General features: G+C 47.4%; 1 protein-coding gene and 1 long non-coding RNA gene across 2 annotated transcripts in view; one reads left to right on the forward strand and one right to left on the reverse strand.

Annotated features, from left to right (window-relative positions):
• Positions 1 to 4,253: 4,253 nt before the first annotated feature.
• On the reverse strand, positions 4,254 to 6,814 carry LOC118168137. Its single transcript, XR_004751377.1, has 2 exons — positions 6,676 to 6,814; positions 4,254 to 4,375 (listed from the first exon to the last, which is right to left on the reverse strand). It is a non-coding gene; the product is annotated as an uncharacterized LOC118168137 (long non-coding RNA).
• The window catches only part of EML1 (EMAP like 1), a 122,960-nt gene continuing 115,621 nt past the window's right edge, over positions 6,703 to 14,041 (forward strand). Inside the window, exon 1 of the mRNA XM_035328297.1 lies at positions 6,703 to 6,833. Coding sequence (XP_035184188.1) covers positions 6,806 to 6,833 — 28 coding nt within the window. The 5' untranslated portion in view covers positions 6,703 to 6,805. The remainder of the gene's footprint in view (positions 6,834 to 14,041) is intronic.

Here is a 14,041-nt window from a genome sequence, read left to right on the forward strand (position 1 = left end):
CCTGGCCTCACTGGGTGACCTTGAGAAAGTCATCTCCCGCCCTGCTGGGACTTCTGCATCCCTGTGGTGGCAGCAGGAGACTTACGATTGCCCCAGCAACTCTCCTCACCCCCAACCTGACTTACAAAGTGGTAATAATCTTCTTTCTTTGCTATTCCCATGGAGTCTTGTCCTCTTTGCAGAAATCACCAGCAAGGTCACTGCTTCCGTTAATTGTGGCTGTGTTTATTGTAAGGAGGAGGCGTCCCTGCATGACTAAGAATGAAAGCTCCTCCCTGGTCGTTCCTGCTGTCAGGCACCCTTGACAAATGTTTGCAAAGAAGCAAATGAAAGTGGGCTGTAAAGTGGAGCGTATTGCACCACGGTACGAAATTCATAGATAACCTAATGAATAATTTCCCCTGCTGTTCAGCTCTTATTCCATTAGCAATTCCTTAATTAATTCTGTCTCCTTGCCCGGCAGGCCTGCACCCAGTGTTGTGGAGCCAGCAGCCACTTTGGTGGAGCACATCAGCGGTTATTGACCTGCGGCTGAAGGACGAGGCTTTCATTTCCTCACACTGAGTTTTGGTGCTCCCAGGATGAGCCAATAATTCAGTGTGTGACACCTCACCTTTCTTTATCACCCAGCTGATATCCTTGATCACAGACGGCTGCAATTAGTCCCCAGAGCACTCACAGCACATGACTGACGCTGTGGCTTTTGCCTTCTGAAGGGATAATATTGCACCTCCTTAATTCCTCTTGGGATTTTCCAGCTCTGAAGCTTTTTGTCAGCTGACCTTGGATATACGAGCTGTCCGGGGAACTTATTGATTCCTCTCGCTCCCACCTCCCTTCCCGGTTAGGCTGATTTATAGGAATTTTGGTAGGAAGCACTAAAAACCTGGCAGAGCTCATTAATTTGTGAATCTTTTAAAGACTTCCCTTATTGCAGAGACCATCTGTTTGCCCAAGTGTTATTTTTGCAGCTGCCAAATCAGGTTTGCAAGACTCTCACCTTCTCTTCAAACCCACCACTTGATACCATAATATTTACATTCAGAGCTCAACACTCCCTTTTCCACAAGATCTGTGCAGAGTGAATGCAGCTACACTCAGCTGTACAAGACTCAATCCTGCCGAAATAAACCACAATAATGCCATTAAAACCAGAAACAGCAAGATCAGACCTAATTGTATAATTTCATTTTTGCTTTTTATGTTCACCATGAGGCTCTTCAGTAACACCTGGAACGTCTGCAGAAGGAAATCCCATTAATGCTAATTGTGGTTGTGCATGAAAATCTGCCACGTATCAATGGGAAAAGAGATTCTGCCTCGATCCTCCTGTCCTGGGTGAGTCCTGCAGAGCCTGCCAGCAATGATCTGTGTGCTTGTATCAGCAGATGCTGAAAGCCAGGCTCCTGCGGTTGCACTCACCTTTTCTGACTGCTTGTGCAGTCCCTTGGACACCAGGGTAGGTGAGCTTGAGGGCACATACTCATTTTGGTATCAGGTGTGCTAGGAGACATTGCCAGCAACAACAGTGATGACTCAGGAGTCAATTTTATCCTCTACTTGTAGCTTTTATATTTCCTCCCATAATTTAAATGGCCTTTTGTAACTCATCTCCCCAAAATGCAACTGCTTATAAATTACGGGAGACTAAAATGCCACTGAGATTCAGACCATCCACTCATGTCTTCTTTAAGATAAATCCTCTTCCAGGTCTTTGACCTTCTTATTTTATTTACTGTATATCTGCACATTTGCATAAAATGTTCTCTTTGTGAGCCAACAATTGTCACCAGTAAGACTCACATTTTATGGCGGAATTCCTCCCTTGTTCTCGCTTTGAATGTGCAAAATTATTTTCACTGCCGCTGGGTTGGTGTCACCTGACACAGTTAATCTTCTAATCTTCTCTCTGGGGTGACATCAGAGGAGATGATGGAGACATTTCCTTTCTTGAATACAAAGCTCAGATTCAATTGTGACTAATGAAAATCTTATTAATAAAAATAAATAAATAAAATAAAATAAAATAATAAAATAAAATAAGATAAAATAAACCACCAGATTGACACTAAGGTCCCCCAGGCACAAAATGATGATATATCTAGTTCTTGCTGTTACTTTTGTGTTTGCTCTTTCCTGGAGGACTGTCCTAACTGTCAGCTGTATCTTGCCTTTTTTCACTCCCTTTCCCTTCACTGGATACACCCGCATGAGCTCCTGTCAGTGCATCCACTCCTCTTGTAATTACATCATTACACTCCCCATCCATCAAGTTGAGATGTGAAAAGGACATGTCAGAAAACAATAATGAAATAAAATCCCAGTTACCGGGACTTTCTGGGCACTTGACTCCTAGTCTGAACCTCTCTGCTTTCCTCAGGGAAAGCCAGGGATCGCTGTGCACAACAGCAGCTCTGTAGCCATTTCTCTGCTGTTCTGGTGATAAAGAGCTGAAGCATAGCTATTACAGCTATTGCCCTGCCGTTAATTTTACCACCCTCATGAGAGGACGGAAGGGCCCATGGGCTCCCCACCAGCTTCAGGGCTTTTCAAGGGGGAAAGCCAGTCTTTGCTAGCAAATTCCTGACTGTGACTCCCAGCTCAAACCAGCACCAGGAGCTGACACTTGAAGCACGTGCTGAGTTTTTCAGCTTGTCTATCTGGGCTGGCAGGAATGCTTGGCTCGTCCATCACTGCTGCAAGCACAGGTGGAGCTCTGTGAATGTCCCACCACCTGGGGACCATACCTGTCGGTGTCACCCACGCACTGATGTCAGCGTGCTCCTAACAGCCTGCATCTCCTTCTTCATCCCCATCTCCAGTCCCATCCCTCCCCTCCCCCTGCTCGCTGTGAATCCCCCAGTACCAACAGGCAGAAATCTCTGCACAAAGCAGGGAAAAATCCAGTGGAATTTGCATAAATTAGAGGGGAGAAGCACGTCTCAGCCATTCTCCATTTAAAGTGTGTGGAAATTGCACTGATGTGAGATATAAACTCCTGCTGAACTGGGCAGGAAGGCATTTGCTTCAACCCAACAGAAAACTGCAGATTCAATAATCAGGTCTGACCTCATTAGCTGAAATCACTCTTGCTCCCCCCTGATTTCCCTCTGCCAGGGAATGAAACCAACCCTCCTTGCTCCTACATCGCTGACAAGATTAGCAAAGCCCTTCCACCTGTAATTTTAGCATGCAGGGTGCTAGATCCCACAGCAAGGACCGCAGATCCAAGCTTTTGCAGACATTTGGACCCATCTGCAGCTCAGCAGGAGCAAAGCCCCCGTGGCTCCAGCTGGGAGCTTGCAGGTGAGGCTGGCTGCGCACGGCCAGATGATCAGCCCTACGGGCTGCAGCAAAAATCATTATGAGCCCTGAGAGATTTACAGTGTTAAAGACCTGATTTTAAAAGGCACTTAGATCAGAAGCCTAATGGCTAATAGAAGCCTAAGAGAAGGATAATCCCACTACGTGTTGTCTTACTCATTTAGGTGACAGCTAGTGTTTACGAGAGGCTGCTGCTCACTGACAAAGCTGCCACTCGGGCTTACGAGCAGCCAGCAGGACAGCAGGCTTCTTGGGCACCGACGGGACTGCCCACTGACGCTGTCACGGCTGCCCTGCACCCAGGTTTTCCCAGACATCCTCTTTTCCCAAGAACAGTTGCTCAGCCCCAGGTTTGGGGTACCTCAAAAGCCCTTTGCACAGCCCAGACATACTGCACATGTGGGTTACCTGCAGGATTTGTGGCATAAACACCAGACAAGACATTTATTTTTCTTCCTGGAAAGCTCCAGAGAGGGATGTGGCCACTCTAGCAACTGCTTTTGGTGTAAAGACGCTGTGGGCAAGTACTGTGCTAGGGAGGGGGGCTCTGCGATGCTCTGTAAGCTTTGCTCAAACAAGTGCCCTTTTTGTCAGGACATGAGCTTGTCACCCTGCACACCCTGCTGCTTCTTCTCCAGCTCCCTGAAGCATTTAAAGATGCATCAGGGCCATGCAGCTCTCTTCCGCAGGAGACCAAGTGAGTCCTTTAGGAATTTTTCCATTACCTTCCTTCCAGAGATTAAATTTACCATTCCCCCGCCTTGTATTTGTCACTGATTTTTTTTTTTTTGCAGAGGGGTTCCTCAGAAAGCCCAAGTGAGAGTGGTTATTGACAGATATTTAGCACATTTCTCACATTAGCTTAAAACCTACTGAAATACTATGTGCTTTATTACTCACCTTTTATTGTTTCGTTCATTTTTTGTCTTTTATTTATTTATTTACCATGACAGACACCAGGCATATTCATAAATTCCCCAAACTTTCTCCTTTCAGACTTAAATTTTCCAGGCTCGACCTCTCTCCAGGAGCAAGCATGGCTCTTTTCAGCCTGAAAACAGAGCAAGTTGAAAGAAATACTTCATTCGACTCTTAAAAAAAATAAAGAAAAAAAAGTCTTATCAAAAATAATCCTATAACCAAAATATCCACGGATCTAAGCAAAAAAAATTAATCTAAATAGTCCTACAGTCCTCATTTAAGTAAGTGTTGGTGAGAATCATCCTAAGAGCTGGGTGTGCTCTGTTCAGCCCCTGACCCTGTGGCTAGCTTCCCATGTTGGTGTTTCATGGCAAAGCTCTCCTGAGGCTCAGTGGCTCCGTAGAAGGTGGGTTCCAAACCCTGCTCATGGCTCTGGCAGACGAGCTCTTGCCAGCTTTGCTGTAATAGCTGACGATGCTTCTGTCCTCTCCCCCAGTCTTCTCTGTTGGCTTCTCTGTCCCACTTCCAGAAGATGCTGAGCCCCGTAGCGGACTTGGCCAAGGACAATGTAAGCGGGGTGACTGAGGCACAGGTTTCTTAAACCGCTGGTGAAGACGAGTTTGAGCCAAGCCACCGGTTTGCGTTTTGGCCTGACTTCACTGCAGGCGCTCGTCCAGCTCTGCGCGAGGGCTCCGACCTTCAGCAGAGGAGCACACAGCTGTGAGAGGTGACTTCAAAATCAGCTGCAGCTGCTTGCTCCATGAGTGCGAGTGGGGATGGCGAGCCTTGATTCTGCAGGGACTTAGGCACATGTTTAACTTTATTACTACGAGTGGTTGCAAGGACTTTGGTGGGGCTTGAGGTTCAATTGGCACATAAACGCCTGCAGAGCTGGAAGCCTGCGTTGGGACAGGGTCTAGCTAAAGAGCTTTAATCCACACACATGTTGGAGCAAAACTTTTCTGCAGTGAAACTGCATGGGAGGAAAAGAGTCCTCTGGTTTGGTTTAGGCTCTCTTCTGTCCCCAGATGTGCACTGAGGTTGAGACTGTACACCTCCACGGCTCCACATCTTCCAGATTAGAGACTGCTCCTTGAGCCTGTGGGTGGCAGAAGGATGGAGAGGATGAGCCTTCCCTGCACTCCTCCTCGTGCAGCCTATTGGGCAAAGAGCACAGCCGGAGGCTGCATTATTTCCCCTCTGGAGCTAGCATCTAGGTGAATATCCCCAGGCACCTGCAGGAACCAACATGGAAGCAGCCACTGACGAGGGCTGTCCGTGGCAGAGTGATGCCTGCAGATCTCCATGCCAGCAAACCCCACCAGCCCGTGGCACTCACCTCTGGGGCAGAAAGCCCCAGGTCCCCCATCCTGCTCTCCAGAACCTGTGAAGAGAACCTGAGGTGTCCTTTTGGGATCATTTGCACTTCTAGCTTTTGTAGTCACTGGCCTGACATTCTGAAGTGAAGCCACGCTACATCTCACCATGCTGCTGACAGCTTAGAGTGAGGCACCCCGATAAAACTGACCCAGTTCTTTCAGAGGTGCTGAGCACACTGAGCACCTAGTACAATTCATGCAAATTAAGACTTTTTTTTCCCTTCAAGGTATTCTTGAAGCAAGATGTTCCCCAGAGCTCCAGCAGCTCCTTGCCCTGGGTGGTTGTGCCTGGCCACGGGGTCAGCACACCTTGACAGAGCCCTGGTGTTGGTAACGTTATTCGCTTTTTCTTCATTAAGTAGCCAAGACTGTGCCAGTGTGCAGGGGTCCTCACTGCTGACTGGACCTGGCTGAAAGGTCTAGAAATTTCATATCGAGCAGAATCCATTACCAACATAAAAAAGTTGAGCTGTAGGGGTAGCCATGAAACGCTTCACTTCAGCGAAGCCGCATATTTTAAGCAAGCAGAAGTGACAAAAAGTTACCGAGAAATCTGCGCTCAGAACATTGCCACCGGTAAACACACACCGTGGGACAGCAAACAGTGTTGCAAACACCATTCCTCAGATCTTACAGCACAAACCAAAGCGGATTTATTTTTCTGCCCCTGCAACCAGCTGCGCTCCAGCCCCTGCCCCTCTCCCAGCTCCCACCCTCGTTTTGCCGGGGGCTGCAGAGGAGCAGAGCAGCCACCGCCTGCGTCCCCCCCGGGGACAGCGCTGCTCCCACCGCAGCCCGCAGCCCCCTCCTTTGCTGCGGATTCGTAGCTTAGCTCTTAAAAGCTGTTTCATAAATATTCTATGGCCTTTCAGGCCGGGTAATGTGCCTCTGTGACATTAAAGAGGAAACTCCGTGAAGGGGAGGGATGACAACAAATTTATCCACCAATAGCACACTCTTTTGGCACAAAAGCACATTCTTATCTTTACATCCCATAATGAGAAGGCAGAGACGGGACTGTTGCTACAGCTCTCTGGGTGGTTAGATGTACTGTGGAGGAGCCGGGTGACTGTAAATCCGTAGATATTCCCCCCCCCCCGCCTCCGTGAGCAGAAGGACCCGCGCGGGTGTTTGTTCGCCGTGGTTTTCCCGAGCCCCCGGCCAGGAGCGCTTCTCGCACGATGTCTGACTGCGAGGGACTGCCCGTGGGTAAGAGCCAGATTTATATTTACCGCAGCGTCCCGCCGGCTAGCGCACGCTCTCGGGTTGCAGAGCCCCACGCCAGCCCGCCGGCTGGCCACCGCCAAGGGGCAACGAGAAGCCCCCCGCCGCCAGCCCGGGGCCCACGCAGGGCATGGGGAGAGGCACAGGGGCGAGGAAGAGGAAGGGTTGGGTACTGTGGGCAGCTGGCCCCTGGGTCGGTCAGAGGTGAGGGTGACGGTGTCGGTGCCTGCCGTCTCCCACCCGTGGGGGATTTTATGGGAACGGGTCCCCCAGGAGCGAGCGCACCGCGGGCGCGTGGTGGGAGCGTGCTGATAAACGCGCACCAACGGCTGGGGACGCAGCAAGGGCAGATAAATGTACGGCGAGTGGTTTGTGTGCCGAGAGGAAATAGGAGTACGCCGTGTTTCCAAAATAAGGGCTTTGCGTGTTTTGCCTACATCTTTTGGAGGAGGCTTTTACGGGCACGTATGGCTGTATGTGCCCAACTTCACCGAGGTCAGAAAGAAGCGTGGTTCTCAGCTGCTTTTTTATAACTTCTGTAGGTCTTGTAAACACCCGCTATGCTGCTGGCGTGACAGGAAACGGTTGTTGTAATGCTACAGTAGTTCTCTGCCAAGGTATTTTGCTAATAAAGGCATGGATCACTGAAAACACTTTTTTTTTTTTTTTTTTTTTTTTCTCTTGCACCATGGGAAGCATCGATCTTTTCAGGTATATGTGTACACAAACACACGCAGAGTGTGCAGTGCTTGTGTTTTGTGGCCTGTGAAGGCCCTGTGTCAGAGATGAGGCTCTCGACTAAAACATGGGACTACAGAAGGCGGCTGCAGCAGAGGTGATTTTTTTTTTCTCTCTCTGCTTCCATTTTACAAAAGCAACCCCATGTCCAAAAATGTGCAATCAAAACCACTGGAAAATTATAAATTATGTATGCAGTGCAGAGTGAACTGCACCATGCAGAGCTCCCTGCGCCTTCACACAGCTACTAGCACTGTCTGAAGACAGCAGAGGTGGGGATGGGCATTCCGCGCCCACCCTGTCCAAGGGCCGATCTGAGAACCAGCACAGCTTCCCTTCTTTGGCAGAGCCGGCTTTGATTTTAAGGGCCCGGCCTGTGTTTGCTTGTTAAGCACACTGAGCTGAGGGTGGGATATTTCAGGATGACAGTGACAGTATTTAGCTGGCATCTGATATTACTGATGAAACTGATATTGAGCATGCAGAGCATGCTGTGTGCAGGAGCTCCTGATATCTCAATTACCTTCACCACTGAGGGCCCGGGAGGCTGCCTTCAGAAAAGCTCCTGTAGGTGCAGCAGCACTTTGCTACGTGGACATGAAGCCAGCAGAGACGTGTAGGTGCGGACACAGGTCAGAAATGTCCTGGCACAGGCTGGGGGCAGGTGTGCTTCCCTCTGCTCCCCCAAAATCCACCCACCCCGGGGCCTCCCAGCAGCCTGCCCAGCCCCAGGCTCACCCCATGCCTCCCTCTCCCAGTGGTGTGCAGGTTGGGAGGTGGCCCTTCTGCAAGGTCTGTGAGCAGGTCACCTCCCAGTGGAGGGCTTTTCCTGCCAGGGGCTTTGAAATCACACAACTCCCTTTGTGGTTACTTCTCCTTTACCAGCTATTCCACAGTTTAAAACTTTAGCAGCAAAAACTCCTGTAAAAGTGTTGCAAGATACTCAGCATAAAACTTGCTAAAGTAATGCCTAGTGTCCAGCCATGCAGAAATACCACTCTGCTGAACCCAGTGAGCATAGTAAGATGGGTGCTCTACTTTGAAAGCTCCTAGTTTTGAATGTGGCCCGGCAGCATAGCTGCAAGGAGTTGCTGTAGTGGTGTGTACCATGAGCAACGTGGCAAGGATCTCAAGCTCTGTTTATAACAACCTGGACAGCCGTGTGCATGTGTCTGAGCATAAACATGCACGCAACTACAAATAAGTTTAGCCAAAGCAGAATATTAGTGTCAAGCCTACGTTATCACTTCGCCAGCCTCCTTGCAAAGAGTACTCCTGATGAACAGCCCGCGAACTGGAGGTTGTACTTACTGTAAATTCATGCCAGGATTTTTACAGTGCGTTCTGCCCACACAAGAATGTAGTAAGAACAGCTGCGTAATTGTTCCCTCAGACAAGCAACCCAGAGGAAAGTGCTCAATACAATCTTTGAATTAAATAGCTGGATGTGAATGGGCCGATACACCAATCATTTTTCAACAAGAAGCTTTATTCAGTAGGAATATCCCACTTCTACACTGCAAATGGTTATGCAGTTTTTCAGGATGAAAGCACTGGGTTTTTAAATCTCTGGTTTATGTTTGATTCCAGGGTGGCTGCGCTGTTTCTCTGATTTGTAATGGAAAATTAAACGTGTTGCAAACAAAGTTTTATATTGTCTTTTGAATGTGTCACAGAAGATATAAAAAAAGGATCCTAGCTGTCAGATGGCAGATTAAATCTAAATAAGTGTACAGGCATTTTGGACTGAATTCTTACCAAAAAAGGCATTTGTGAGCATTACTATCAAAGTGACCTATTAGTGAGCAGGCTTCTAAAACTTACACCATCAGTTTACCATTGTAACATGGGTAGATAAAGCAAAAATAAGGATCAGCCACTTCAGGACAATCACACTCCCATTTCTTTGTCATTAGCAATTATTGGCATACTGGTGCTACCCATTAGTGCTAGGTGCATAGATTTACTGTCATTGCTACACACAGATAAAAGAAGAGCACATCAATTATTTAAGTGCTTCCTCTTGTGTGTATTATTTTCCTCTTGTAAGGAGACACAATTTAGTCTCTGTGTGACTGAACAGCTTTTCATGCACCCAGCGTTTTGATTAGGAATATATGAGTCATGATGGTTCTGGTTCTTAACACAATCCTCTTGACTTCAGAAAAAGCTCTGAAGTCATGCAAAGGTTCTTAAAGTGCCTCTTTCCTTATTTTCTTCTCAAAACTCTGTCAGCCACAGACTGATTTTGAATGGCATGGCTAAATTTTTGTGGATAACATCACTGCCACGATAATTCAAGGTATTCAGCCATAATAGATGAGGATTATATTGCTGGAGAGAGTATAGCTCTTTGGATACCAGGAATCCTGTATGTACACACTTTCTCTGTTATTTATGAAAACAGGGCTAAAAAAAGAAGAAAACAATTGATTTAGCTTGTTCTGCAGCAGGTGGCATGCAAATCTAACTGAATTTCCTTAAAATTCCTCCTAAACTTTTATTGGCATCATTTCAATAGAGGAGGAAATAAGACCTTTCATCTGAAGCGTGTTCCTGACTCGTAAGCTAAATACTTCCTTTCAAAGCTAAAATTACACATTTCAAACCTATCTTTAAGAGAGACTGGAGCCAATTTGCTAAAATTGGTGTTTGCAGAATCAGGATATCCCAGAACCCTCCAGGAATTGAAGTTTCCAGAGATTCATGCGTATTCTGCACTGTCACAGTGAGTCCATTTAGGTCAGCCGTGAGGCTGCTACTGCGCAGAACCTCACTCACCCACCTTGTGCTGTCTCTACATGGCTGCTGGGAATTCAAAATGGCACAAATACATTTTTGTCATAAAAAATCACAGGAAATTGTTTAGTGCCTGCATGGGGAGTGGGCCAGCCAAATAAAATTACTCAGTTTTTACATGCTCAGCACAGGATAATGCTTTAAATTCATCTTTCATCAGATCTGGTAAAAAATAGTCTCACTGCTTGCAAATAACTCTGGCTTTTAGGGCTAGAGCACCAGTTGTGCTTTGCAGTCTAGAGCTTAGATAAAAGTTCTTGACTTAGACCCTAACAGTGTCGTCTCTGGTCCCACCAAATACTACTGCCTGCAGGGTGAGCCCCTAAATAAGAGGCAGCTGAGGTTATCTTGAATAATTTCTGTACAGACGGCATTTAGTACTCTAGGTTTCTGGGATAAGCAGGGAACTGGCAAGTTTTTTCCCCTATATAGACCCAGATACTTGCAGGTTAGAAGTATACTGGTATTTCTTTAGCATCTCAAGACAATGTTTTTTCAGATCCTGACCCCACTGAAGCCACCTTGTGGAGCACTGGATTGTGTCCTCAGAGATCCCTGGGTGATCCCCAGCCCAGGGCAGGTGAGGCTGGGGCTCCCACAGCTGCAGACCTTGCTGTCAAACCTTGCACAGCAAGGCACAAGCAACCTTGCAGCCGGTACTCCCAGCAACAACCATAGAAAAACATATAAAACGTTCACCTTTGGGGAAGCCTGGGCGGAAGCCCAAAATTAAGAGTGATTGTAAATGACTTCAGCTTCAGCACAGCCACTGAAGCCATGCAGGCTTGTCCAGGTCACTGTGGCCAGATGTCACTGTGGATTACCTGAAGTCAGCCTGCTGATCTCCTCTGAAGGTCTGAGAGCCCAGCCTTGCTCTTGTCTGCCTTTCTCCATTTAAAGATGCTCTGCAGCTTCAGAGGGGATGAGAGAAACATCTTAAAGAGGACACATAAGTATAACATTCAGTATAAATATTCAAGGAAGAAGCAGTTCCAAATGCCAGCATTTGCCCATTTCATGGGCTGTGCTCTTGCTTCGCCCACTGATTTCTCCAGGCTCACTGGAGAAGACTTCAACTCTGCAGGCGACTTTCCATAGGAGGCTGTCCCATCCATGGAGCAGTTTTGTCTGTTTTGGCCGGAGTCCCAGGTGACTTCCTGCAGCCCACGTGGCTCCCTCCTGCTCTCCGCTCCTTTCCCAAGAGCTCTGTGTTGTGCCTGCCTGGGCCAGCATCCTGTCCCCTGCCTGCTTGGGTGCTTGGATGGCTGAGTCCTGGGAGGGATGGGGAGGAAGGGAAATGCCCACTGGCTCTTGCCTTCTGCCTTTACTCACTTCCACTGCTCTGAGACTGTGCAGTTCACCACTGCTCAGACACTTCCCAGTTTCTAAAACCTGCCACCCAAAAGGCATCCCAGCCTTTACACCCAGCATTGTGAAATACTTCATGAGAAGATGCAGATGAAAGGCTCTGTGTAAGAGCTCTAGCTGGAGCCAGTGGCTTTAGCAGGCAGAAAAGCCCATTTTGACCACTGGAGAATTTTGTAGGTAGCATTAAGCACTAAAACCGATTTTTAGCAGAACAATGTGAACCTGACATGTTCTGTGTTATTTAGCAGGATTTGTAACTAAAGACCACCTCACAGAAACTTTGGGCTTGATGCTTGTACCTCTTGGCAAACTCACTTCTTTTTGCACTGGGGAAGTCAAATCAGGAGGAGACCATTAACTCTGGTAGGAACAAATCTTCCAGTACAGTGTTCTTCCATCAACAAATGGAGAGGTCACCGAATCAAATCGTAACATTTTGTCAACATTTCCAATATGTTAACACATTTCTAAAGGGTACACTTTGAAAACTTAAATTTAGTGGAAAGTCAGACAAAATTACTTGAAAATCTTCAGTAAAATAAAAACAAATATAAACTTTGGGTTCCTTATTCTAGTTTGATGCAAATGAAACTGAAATCCCAGAGCTTTTTTGGCAGCTGGGAAGTGTCCTTCTGAGCCTCTGAAGGCTGGTGGGTCAAGCACCAGCTCCTCACTCTGCCTGAGCAGCAGTGCAACAACAGGGACCTGGGCACTGGTGGGAGCAACGCTAACGAGAATGAAACTATGTTCTCTCTGTGTGTGTTTTTAAAGAGATTTTTGAATCTGAGGGTCAGGAAAACAGGCAAGGCAAAGTGAGTGACTCAGGAGCCCCAGGAATCCATGTTTCACAAGAAAAACACCAGGAGCAGATTCATGGCAACAAAGCAAGCCCTGTGCAGACACAGGAGTGGGAACCAGTCAGAGACAAACCTGGAAAGTCCTCTCTGCATGTAAGGCATTTAGAGACAGCCCCACGATCCAAAATATCAAAAGCAGCTGAGGATCCATAAGGAGTTAAACCCGCCTGCGCCTGAGCCCTGCTTACAGCAGCTCCCCGCCGAGGAGGGATGGCAATGTTCAAACACACTATTTTCAAAGCAGTGAGGCTGCAGCGGCCCAGCCAAAGTCTCTTATCCACCTTCTCAGATCTTTTGTAGGCAAAAAAAAAAAAAAAGTGCTTTTTGGTCTGGGGGGAAGCTGGGGACTCCCGAGCGCATGCAGTAATTGCTACAGCCCTGTGAAAGGGAGGGAGCTGGAGCTAGCATAGATGTTAACACTGGTTTTCAGAAGTCTGAGTTCGCAGAAATGTACTGAACCATATCTGGAAGAATAGGAAAGGTGGTTTTTTTTTTTTTTTTTTTTTTTTTTTTTTTTTTTTTTTTTTTTATGTCTCTCTATTTTTTCCCTATTCCTCCTATTCCTTTTTCCTGAGGAGGGCCATGCTGAGGAAGGAGAGCTCTTTCAGGCAGTCCTCAGAGACAGAGGCAGTTAGCATGAACGTTTGCAGCTGGGATGCTGGTTAAGCATCTAGTTAAGGAAATATAAAAGATGCTACATGGCTTGCCAAGGGCTCCTCCTCCCTTGTGGGAGGATTTTGCTGGCAGGAGGCTTTTGCTTATCTATCTAAATACTTGGAATCCCAGGCTCTGTGAGCAGGAGCACTTGCACAGCACAGTTCTTGATGGTCTTAGTCCATGATGTGTACAGTAACTTGGGGCACGCAGAAAAACAGCTGATATGTTTTTTCTTTACCTCCCCACCATGCCTCACAACATCTGCAGCATTGGCAGCATAGTCAGTGTTAAGCCATTGGCATTTAGTAGCCATAATTGCATTTAGCATTTACTTCTTGCTGTCTGGCCCTGTCTTGCAGCAGACCTGTTTCACAGGCAGTAATTTACAGGGTGGGGCACATTTCCCTCATTTTATAATTCAGGCTTCAAACAAAATGCCAGTTTACCCTCACACCAACTTAGCGAGTGCCCAGGCCCCCATCTACCTCTTTAGCTGCCTGTCTGTCCCTGTCATTTCTTTCCATAATGCCTGTGATCAGTTCCCTCACCATGCAATGATGGTTTACATGGTTAAATTAGCAGCATCCAGGATTCTTTTACATCTCATGTCTCATCTGAAAAAGCAGTGAGGTCCTCCAGATGCTTTCTTGCTTATGTGAAATTTGAAAGAAATACTGGGACATAGGAATGGGCTCCAGGCAGAAAGCCCAGTGCTGGGCATGGACCTCTTGATGGTGCCCAGGTTCACTTCTCCAAAGCAGTCCTGGGCTTCAC

This window comes from Oxyura jamaicensis, chromosome 5 (assembly GCF_011077185.1).
Source record: "Oxyura jamaicensis isolate SHBP4307 breed ruddy duck chromosome 5, BPBGC_Ojam_1.0, whole genome shotgun sequence".
NCBI classification, from domain to species: Eukaryota; Metazoa; Chordata; class Aves; order Anseriformes; family Anatidae; genus Oxyura; species Oxyura jamaicensis.